General features: G+C 33.2%; 1 protein-coding gene and 1 long non-coding RNA gene across 2 annotated transcripts; both read right to left on the bottom strand.

The window, feature by feature from the left end:
- Window positions 1–213: 213 nt before the first annotated feature.
- LOC127720058 (uncharacterized) lies at window positions 214–4,427 on the bottom strand. Its single transcript, XR_007990603.1, has 5 exons — window positions 4,390–4,427; window positions 3,527–3,690; window positions 1,559–1,714; window positions 911–1,163; window positions 214–371 (listed from the first exon to the last, which is right to left on the bottom strand). It is a non-coding gene; the product is annotated as an uncharacterized LOC127720058 (long non-coding RNA).
- A 128-nt stretch (window positions 4,428–4,555) lies between these two features.
- On the bottom strand, window positions 4,556–10,582 carry LOC127720905 (uncharacterized). Its single transcript, XM_052227645.1, has 5 exons — window positions 10,426–10,582; window positions 9,894–10,149; window positions 6,879–7,042; window positions 6,285–6,452; window positions 4,556–4,620 (listed from the first exon to the last, which is right to left on the bottom strand). The coding sequence occupies exons 1-5, from the start codon at window positions 10,460–10,462 to the stop codon at window positions 4,556–4,558; spliced, it is 690 nt and encodes a 229-aa protein (XP_052083605.1). The 5' UTR covers window positions 10,463–10,582.
- Window positions 10,583–11,148: the final 566 nt, after the last annotated feature.

Here is an 11,148-nt window from a genome sequence, read left to right as displayed (position 1 = left end):
AGGGGCGTAACTCCTAGAAAAAAAATTAAATCGTAATTTCCTGTCGATATGCAACAATTACATAGTATGTCCTTATTATCTAAAAAGGTTTCGTTAAATTCTGTTGTGTGGTTTGAGAGGAGTTGCGATGACAAGAAACAGGACTGACGGACGGACAGACGGACGGACAGACGTGTGTTGCGTGGGGTATAATGAAGTAATACTTACTAGGTATTGTGTAGTTCTGTCTCCAATCACATTCTTCTTTGGGCATGTCAACATTGTCAAGTATTGTTATATGGTGTAAACATGGTTCCCTTGATGACATGCATACTTCAAGTGACACTGATAATCTATACTTCTTAGCATAGCGTAAATTATGTACCTGATAGCTGAAGAGAGTATTTGAAAAAGAAATTACACGAATAACAAAAAAATATAAATTTTATTAAGATTTGAATCAAGTTGGGGCTGTCCCATCATTTATACATTGAATTGATTGATTGTTGGTGTTTAATGCCACAAATGGATGCACAAACCAGAAAAATAATTTCTGTGATGTATTTTGCTGCTTTCTGTTTTTTATGGTGATTATGTTAATGGTCATTATTTGGGTTATGAATTTGATTGTCCCCTTAGTATGCTATAACTTTTTTGAAGTAGAAATTGAGTAATTGACTTATTTTCATAACAAAAATGACAAAATTAACAGTAGATGTTAACAATACATTACTAAACAAAACAAACAAAAAATGTCATACATGTTACTCCTTAACAAATATATATAACTTGTGCACACATAAATTCCACATTTACTTAGTGACACTTTCTTCAGGTTTTTCCAATACAAAACTGGTGTTAATGTAAGTTCGAAATTTTATGCAGAAACAAAATCTAACATATTTAAGTATTTGTACTACAATTCACTTACTTCAGTCTAAGGATTCCATTTAACCAAAAGGAACTGTTTGCTCCCCATTGGTAGTTAAACAACATCTGAACATACTGCAGTTTTTCTATCCCAACAAACAACTTCAGGTTACAGGTATCCAGATATAAGAATATGTTGAAAGACCTTTGCAGGACAGGAACCTCTACACAGCAACTGTTGTTGGTACACGACTCATACAGATGACATTTTGTTGTGGGTGGAAGTTCTGGTAATTCTATAGATTCCATACATTCTGAAAAGAAAACAGTTATAGGCTTTGTGACTGTGAATATTCATTGAATTTATATCTAAAGTATCAGCAAGCAGAAAGTAGGTGTCTAGAAGATCCTTTAAGTGTACCCACCTTAAAACTCACTACTGCCAAATTGCTGACCAAATGTTAAGTCCTTCTGATCAATAAATAATTCCTGAGAAAAGTGATGAAAATATTTGTTTTCATTTAACATATTGAAAAGTCCAAAGTATTGGAAAACAGGAAATAGGTGTATGCCAGATCCTTTAAGCACACACATTACAATTCATCACTGTCAAGTTGCTGACAAAAGAAGAAGTCTTTCTGTTTAGTAGCAAAAAAAATTCAGGGGACATAAAAACATGAAAAACTGGGAATAAAAAAATAGTACATACCAGACATCCAGCTCTCTGTCTGAGTTGTGTTGTTTTCACAAATATTTGTTAGATACCATCCAATGTCCAAATCATTGTATAGTCTCAACAGATCAAGATTACTCAGTTGTGTAGAATTAATACTTCTCTCTGTAGCCCAGTCTGACAGGTCAAAATCTAAAAAGGATGAATCATTTAAAATGTAAATCTATTATGAGTATATAGGGAGCTATGGCGGCAAAGTGGACTAAGTAGTAAAACTACTGTATCACTAGCCTGTCAACACTGAGTTTGTGAGTTCCAATTCGGCACGCACCGTTCAACTTCAATCTTAATTAACTAGGATTGTCATTTTTCTACCGAAGGTCATGGTTATCTCAGATATTAATAAACAACTGCGCCACGAGCGCATGATACGCCCGTCGTCTTGTGTGTGAGGTTTTATGCAATAATCATAAATCGTTTTTGAGAAACAGCGCGACATGTGAAACCTCCCCCCCCCCCCTTTTCTTACAAAAAAACTCAATAACTCTGAAATAAAATTATGAATCATCACCAAAAAGTATACAGATCTTTAGATTAATATAACTAAGAAGTGTGTAAAGTTTTAAGCAATAATCATAAATCGTTTTTGAGATACGGCACGAAATGTGAAAAAAAACACCCCCCCTGTTTTAGTTACAAAGTCCCGTAACTCAAAAAGTTTTAATCTTATTTTCACCAAAATGTATACAGATCGTTTGAATATCATAAGAAACAACTATGTTAAGTTTCATGAAATTTGGATAAGTCGTTCTCAAGTTACGGTGAGACGGACAGACAGACAGTCGGACGCCGGACATTTGTATACCATAATACGTCACACCAAAATTTTGACAGGCGTATAAAAAAAAAACCACGAAATAGCACAATAGTGCTGAAAGTGACGTTAAACACCAATCAATCAATCAATATTATGAGTATATTTTATTTTTTCATAATTTCAACCTAAACAAGATTGAGAACATGACTGTCTTGTTTAAAACTAGAATATGTCTTATCTGACTTCCTCTCAACATTTTAATTCTTAACACATTTTCATAAAGGCTTGCTGTTTTTCATTTCATTCAGACTTTATTGGTTCTGTTATTTTTTTTTAAGTCAACAACACACATACAAAACTTCCTCCACCAATAAAAACTGACTGCCACAAAATAGCACAATCGTGCTGAAAGTGGCAGTAAACACCATCAATCAATCAATCATATACAAAAACAAAAGAAAAATGTGTTTGAGGACACGCATGCCCCTGCTCAAGCTTGCTTTTCAAACGAAAATGGGACGGACGGAAGGACGGTCAAGGGTAACACTTAATGCCCACTTCACCTTGTGGCGGGGGCATAAAAAGTGAACCAGAGGAAAAGAAAAGTTTGATTCTAATTTACATGCAAGTTTGCCCTAAATAAAAAGTGATCCAAAATTTATATAATGTACTGCACTCTCCAATGTAAAGGTAGTAGAGTTTATCAAAGTTCTTATACAAAACAATAAAACTACAAGTTCTGATTTGGAATGAATGGAAAATCAAAATAAAGACAAGAATGTGTCCATAGTACACGGATGCCGCACTCGCACTATCATTTTCTATGTTCAGTGGACCGTGAAATTGGGGTCAAAACTCTAATTTGGCATTAAAATTAGAAAGATCATTTCATAGGGAACATGTGTACTCAGTTTCAAGTTGATTGGACTTCAACTTCTTAAAAAACTACCTTGACCAAATACTTTAACCTGAAGCGACCAAAAACATTAACCTGAAGCGGGAGACGGACGAACGGACGGACGCACAGACCAAAAAACATAATGCCCCTAGGTGGGGCATAAAAATGAATTCACTTGAAAATTTTTTGCTATGATACAGATTATTTTTAAGCAGAGCACTAAAGTGCAGATAATTCCTCAATGTCTAAAGATTTTCTATCACTATCCAATGAGATGTATCATACTTACTAGTAATCCGGAAATCATTCTGTAGATTTCGTTGTTGCTTTGGAAGTCGTGTACTTTGCAGTATATAGGTAGACCATACACATGGTTTGTTACTTTCCCAGCAAACAGATATCTCTAGTGTAACCAAGTATACATTCTGACTTGTCAAATCATATATATTGTATCTAAATATAAATAAAATGTTGACAGCATGAACCATCTATATGTAAACCAATTATTTTGCAGCTTGTCTATTCTATTTTGATTTTATCAAGAGTAAATCTGAAGAATCATCAGGTGTTTAAGAGAAAAAACTGATCAGATGAAACTCATGCCAGAAAATTGTTGAAAAAGATGCTGAATTTTTTTCTTTAGATGATGTTTTGTATCTTAAATCTACTTTTTTTTTTTTATTACACAGACGATTCAAAACAAAGTATACAATTATTTACAAAATAAATGATGATAAATCATGGCAACATTTACAGTTTCAGTTGTCTTGCAGAAAAGTTAAAAATTTGAGTTCACAAAGTGATTTTCCCTTAATTATCCAAAGTTCATTACTTCTAAAATACTGATTCTACATGAAACTTTTTTCTTTCTTCCATATGAAAAGAGTGAACAGTGGAGAGTTTATAGGAATTACTGTCAAATGGGGGAAGAAAAAGGCAAAAAGAAATGGATTCAAGAGAAAAAGACAAAAGGGGAGTGAAAGGTCATCTTGTACAAACAAGTACTACTTGTAGGTCATCTATGTACTGTAAAGAACTTTATAAGCTATTGTAAGTAATCACATTCTGAAAGATTTTTATTAAACCTCTTATCCATGTAAAAATTACTGTTAATATGCAAAAATTAAAATGAATACTTTGATAAATAGTTACCTTAATCTGAAAACATTTAGCAGTCTAAATTCATGGTCAATTCCTGAAATAAAAATTGATGTTGTAGTAAACATCTGTTCTGTAATATTTAGTTATTACACAAAACAGCAGCATTTTGAAACATCAACAATGATTTAGCTTGTCAACTGATGTATAGAATCCTGGGTCATCTGATATATATTTCTAAATAGTGAACACCAGTTAAATTACACAACTGCAGATTGTCAAGAACTGAAAATTTAAATAAACTTGGTTAAAAATGTTATGTAAGCTACTCTTTTTAAAAAAATGTTTTGACATTTTTCGTAATTTTCGAGGCCTTTTAATAAATATACTTTTTCATACATACCAAAGTCGAATCCTAACAAAGACAACAATAGCTGGTGTTTGCCTATTCCAATCTCAAGGAGCTGCAAATCATTGTCAAGTTTTAGATGAACTTCAATGTTTTTTTCTAGGAACTCTACATTGAGACAGCAAGATATTTCTGTACAGCTGCTTTTCAAATGACAAACAAGTGGATATGCTGTTATATTTTGAACAATAGTATCTTCACTACAATCTGTAAAATAAATAAAACAAGCATTCTGTGAGTATTGCACGGCAATACATAGTCCCCTACCGGTTAAAAATTCATTGTATTGGAACAAAATTCTGACTTGATCTATAACTTGTCATGGTGTAAACTATATAACAAATATCAAGTCAATATCTTCAAGCATGACGAAAAAAAAGTGTTGAAAACTGATTATTATAGTGAATTTTCTAAGTCCAAGGACCATAACTCTGCACAAAATCATCAAACCGGAACAAAATTCAAACTTGAACTGTAACTTGTCATGATAAAACTATATATCAATTATCAAATCAATATCTTCAAGAATGATAAAAAAAAAGTGTGGAAAACTGATTATTTTAGTGAATTTTCTAAGTCAAAGGACCATAACTCTGCAAAAAATCATCAGACTGGAACAAAATTCGAACTTGATCTGTAACTTGTCATGATAAAACAATACACCAAATATCAAATCAATATCTTCAAGCATAATGAAAAAAAGTGTGGAAAACTGATTTGCCGGACTGATGGGTGGACAGACAAACAGACAGACAGACAGAGTGCAAACCTAAAGTCCCCTTCGACTTCGTCGGTAGGGGACTAATAAATAGCCCAGAAATTAAAATTCATGTTGAGGTGTAATACAGACTATTCAAAATAGTTATGAATGAAAGTTATCACTCGTTTGGAGGCAACTATGAGCAACAAGACCAGTGCCACATGGGAAGCAATATCAGCTCACCATTCAGGAGCACATGTGATCACCACCTCTGTTGACCTGATGTTTCTTTCATTTAAAAAAAAAAAAAATTTTTAAGCCCAAAGCACCCCCTTTAAGTCTCCACTGGCAAGACTATTATTCACGGCTCTATGTTTTTATGGGCCACTAAGTTTTCCTTGGATTCAACTTCTTCCCCTTTACAATTTGCTCAGACAAAACTGACTGAAGTTTTGAATAAGAGTACATGTTCATACACAACTTGAGGAGATCCAAGAAATGAAGGCATTATTTAACAAAATACAGCTGTGATAATTGATGGATGCATGGACAGGTGAAAACATACTACCAATGGAACTTTGTTGTAAAGATAATCAAAACTGTTAGTTTTCATTGATCAGGACTGATATGTTTTGTGTTAATGCTTAAAGTCCAAAGATGAGTTGGACTACAATTAAACGTGTCCCCTTAAATGACAAAAACAAATTACTATGTGAAATCATAAACATTTTCTAGCTACTTGCTATCTCAAGAATTCACATTATAGTTTCATCAAATGTGATCTTGTGAAAAAAGTTCATCAAAATGATTTTGAGCTGTGACTGAACAAAACTGCCATACCTTTTTTCCAACCATTGCTATCTACATCATTTAAGTTGATGTTACATGCTTCACCAATCAGATAACTCGTCAATCCTGTTTGCTCTAGTAGTTCTGAAACATAGTGTCCAGGCAGGATGGTGTCAGACGATAATGTTCTTTCTCTATACCACTGCTCTAAGGAAAATCCTACAAGGAAAGAATCAAAACAAAATATTATTAGCTCACAATTTCTACAACAGTAATAGCTCTCTATTTGGTGGTTAGATTTCATTTGAACATGCCTATGTTTTTTCCATATTTGTTGCAATCATGAAACTAACTAATGGCACCTATAAAGTCATGTTTTGGTGTCATGTTTTCATTTGCTTAACAGAACTATCTTGTTTAAATCATATTTCAAAACATTTTGGGTCAAGCATGTGGAATTTTCTTTAGTATGATAGCAATGAGTTGGGATGTAAATACACACAAATATACCCCAAATATGCACAATAATTTGTTGCACAATGATAAAGTTATTTTTCTTATTGACAGCATATTTAAAAGAACTGCATACCATACTATGGAAGGAATATTTGAGCTAAAAGATCAGTCCATTCTACACATGTTTACCTTTGCTTTGAAAAGATGTATCAGACTGGCACACAGGTTTGGGAAACACCATGTCTTCTAGAATTGGTATGACCAGTTCACATGGACCATTTGTTTCCAGACAAAAGCTAAATTTTAACTGAAGAATGAACATTTCCTGCTGTCTCAGATCTTCCAAGCTATACCTGAAAAATTCAAGTCAACAAATGCTAAAGCATTGATTGGAAAAACAAAATTTAATCAATAAAGATATAGGAAGTTTTGAAATATTTTGAAAATGGAATGATACCTGAAAGACTGTTTGCACCAGTGTCCTACTGTTTGGAAATTTTGAGCTCTCTGTCAGTAGACTATTCCTCATATGAAAATTTTAAGATGATGTTTGAAAAAAAAAACCCTAAAAAACTTAGTTTACAACCAATATCTGGAAATTTTGTGTTTATATGATGGAATTTGATTTAAAAATAAACCTCGTTGTCTACACAGGTAAAGTTTCCCATGTTCTATTTTAAGCCTCGATGTCATAACAAGAGTGCACACGCTGAAATGTCTCGCCTACTTTACTGAACATTGATTTTATGTTGATAGTCCTACATATAAAGTTTTACTACAAGTATCACATTAACATTTATGATCCAAGAAAATGAGGTCAAGGTCAGATAAACCAAGCAAGAAATACATGTACACCTTTAATACAATCCCTCCATACACAGAATATAGATGACCTATTGCTTATAGTATAAAAGAAACAACCAAACCATGGAAATTCTATATTGATCAATGAACCATGAAAATGAAGTCAAGGTCATTTGAACCCTGCCAGACAGACATGTTCACATTAAAATCATTCCAAATATAGTTGACCTATTGCTTAAGGTATCTAAGAAAAAAATTTAACCATGAAAACTGAACATTGACCAATCAACCATGAAAATGAGGTGAAGGTCAGATGATACCTGCCAGACAGACATATACACCTTACAATCATTCCATACACCAAATATAGTTGACCTATTGCTTAAAGTGTAAGAAAAACAGACCAAAACACAAAAACTTAACATAAGCAATGAACCATGAAAATGAGGTCAAGGTCAAATAAAACCTGCCAGACTGACATGTACATCATTAAATATTTCCATACACCAAATATAGTTGACCTACTGCATACAGTATTAGGAAAACAGACCAAAACACAAAAACTCAACATTTAGTAATGAATCTTGAAAATGAGGTCAAGGTCAAATAAAACATGCCAGACTGACATGTACATCGTAAAATATTTCCATACACCAAATATAGTTGACCTACTGCATACAGTATTAGAAAAACAGACCAAAACACAAAAACTTAACATTGAGCAATGAACCGTGAAAATGAGGTCAAGGTCAAATAAAACTTGCCAGACTGACATGAACATCATAAAATATTTCCATACACCAAATACAGTTGACCTATTGCATACAGTATTAGAAAAACAGACCAAAACACAAAAACTAAACTATGACCACTGAACCAGGAAAATGAGGTCAAGGTCAGATGACACCTGCCAGTTGGACATGTACACCTTACAATCATTACATACACCAAATATAGTAGACCTATTGCTTATAGTATCTCAGATATGGACTTGACCACCAAAACTTAACCTTGTTCACTGATCAATGAAATGAGGTCGAGGTCAAGTCAAAACTGTCTGACGGGCATGAGGACCTTGCAAGGTATGCACATACCAAATATAGTTATCCTATTACTTATAATAAGAGAGAATTTAACATTCCAAAAAATCTGCACTTTTTTTTCAAATAGTCACTGAACCATGAAAATGAGGTCAAGGACATTGGACATGTGACTGACAAAAACTTCGTAACATGAGGCATCTATATACAAAGTATGAAGCATCCAGGTCTTCCACCTTCTGAATTATAAAGCTTTTAAGAAGTTAGCTAACGCCGCCGCCGCAGGATCACTATCCCTATGTCGAGCTTTCTGCGACAAAAGTCGCAGGCTCGACAAAAATGTCAAACAGGTAACTGTTGTAAAAACACTGACCATTCTATCTCAAAAGGTGTTAATAATTGATTGGATTTCAATCATTGTCCATAGATTACATTTGGGGTGAATTTTAAAAACAATAACTCCTGCCAGAGACATATAATATGTCTCTGCTCCTGCTAATTATCGATCATTATCCAATGTGAACTCTCGTAATTGGGCTTGGGGTGATCTGCATTAATGTTAAATATTACAGGGCATTTATATATGGTTAAAGAATTTTATACATCAATCATTTATTTTTTAATATTTTATGAAAAGAGCATTTACTTCTAATTATTATATTTTCTCACTTTCAACACTCGTGTCCAGCAAATTACCCGTGCAGGGCCCCATTACTGCTTTGCATATACGAAACTAACGAGGTTAAATAAACAGTGTTACTTCACTGTGCAAGCTGTACATACTGCATATTAAAAGCAGTTCATTACACATCTATTGGTAAAATGATTATAAACTGTGTAGTATTGTTAAACAGTTTATTTTAATCAAAGCGTAACAATGTACATTGTACATACGGGTCATAGAAACAAATCTATTTTTAGAACAATTTGTTTTATTTTCGTATCCCTGTAAAGGAAACGTCGCTACGCAAATAAACTAAAAAAAAATGTGTTGATTATCTTTATTGAAAGAATACAAAATAAAATAACATGTATGACACTAGACATATAACTTTTATTAGAATAAATCAACATTCAATATGTTGTAAGTGGATTATAGACGTTCATCTTTCTTCAGGGATTTCCTTTACTGATCTGTTCTATCGATGTTATTTGACTCAGTAATTTGGCATTTCGGATATAAGCATACTCCTCATAATTTGCATAATTTTGTCCGACAAATAGGCTATGCAAATAACCAGAATCGACTGTACTATAATATTTTATATAAGAGAAGTACAGTAAAAAAAATTACATCCATGAGCACTAAATTTCAAATATGCTTTCAGAATTGAACATTCTTACAGTGAATTATACGTACATAAGTCTCAACACTCCAAACAGATTGAAATGTTCTGTCTCTCCAAAGGTATAATCCAACAGACTATACTTATGATACATCTGTTCTATTCCAACAGTTAAACTAGAGCGACAAGTATCTACATCTAAGAAAAAGTTAAACGTGGTCTTGTTTAGCAGTGGTATCTCTACACAGCATTCTATTTTTGTACAAGATTCAAAAATCTGACAGACAATGTTGTTCGGTAGTTCAGGTAAAGATATTTCTCTCTGACATTCTGAAATGAAAAATATGTTCTAGGAACAAGGTCTTTAAGTTACAGTAAGGAAAGATCAATGTGACATAAGGCTTAGATATTACACTTTTCATTCTTCTTAATGTTGTTTCTGAGTACTTTCTTGTTAGTACTGTGGATTCATTTATTTTTTTAAGAGTATACCAATTTTCGTGGATTGAATGCAACAGCAAAAAAATTACAAGAATACTTTTTTTGGTTACATTTTAATAGTTAAAACCAATTTCCATCACAAAGACTTTATACAGATATACTTACGGTTTTTCCATCCATTCTCATAAATTCCTTCTTCCATTTGGCAAGGTAGATCTAGCTGGTAGGCAGCAACATTCAGATCAGACAGTAACTGAATAACTGTGTAAGGTGGCAATGAAGGGACACTGGAAAAACCTTCCTCAAGTAACCAATTTTGCAATGAAAAGTCTGAAATAAAATATTGAAATCAAAATAGAAAAGTTTGATCTTCTGTTTGTACAGCCTTCATTAATTCATGTGCTTAGGTAGTTTGATTTAGGTGACTTTACTTAAGATGTCCTTGAGAGCATGTGTTGACTCTAGTATAGAAATATGGTCATCATTTGCCTTCTCCTGGCATAAATTCTAAGCCATGTCCCGTTGGAATAGGACCTTGAATCCAAAGCCTAGTGGTCTGTTGCAAGGCCAAATTTCTGCCCCTTTCCAATATACCCTCATTTTCAAATGGCAGTCCAAATTTCCCACCCATTAACCCCCAACATGTGTTTATATTTCTTTTTATGTTTTCTTACAAAGTTGTGACTGTTAATTACACATGTACAAAATTCTACATACAAATTATTGCATAAAGAAACCTGTGAGTGATCTCACAAAAGAATACCCTAGCCCCTCAAATTTTATCTCCCTTTAAGTGTGTTGCACTGAAATTCTATTCCTTTATACATATATGTAAACTTCCATCAATCTGTCCGGCAATTTAGGAGGATTTGTGCTTACAAGACTATT

The sequence above is a fragment of the Mytilus californianus genome, unplaced genomic scaffold (assembly GCF_021869535.1).
Source record: "Mytilus californianus isolate M0D057914Y unplaced genomic scaffold, xbMytCali1.0.p SCAF_11, whole genome shotgun sequence".
Taxonomy (NCBI): domain Eukaryota; kingdom Metazoa; phylum Mollusca; class Bivalvia; order Mytilida; family Mytilidae; genus Mytilus; species Mytilus californianus.
The sequence above is the reverse complement of the archived record's forward strand: the minus strand, read 5'-3'. Positions and strand labels throughout refer to the sequence as shown.

What these genes read in the sequence shown, in the direction of transcription:
- LOC127720905 (XM_052227645.1), bottom strand. Translation starts at nt 10,462, where the DNA reads ATGGAAGAAGGAATTTATGAGAATGGATGGAAAAACC. An exon ending in TACATCTTTTCAAAGCAAAG is followed by an intron (nt 6,453 to 6,878) that starts GTAAACATGTGT and finishes CTTTCCTTGTAG; the next exon opens with GATTTTCCTTAGAGCAGTGG. An exon ending in TAGCAATGGTTGGAAAAAAG is followed by an intron (nt 4,621 to 6,284) that starts GTATGGCAGTTT and finishes TTAAATTTTCAG; the next exon opens with TTCTTGACAATCTGCAGTTG.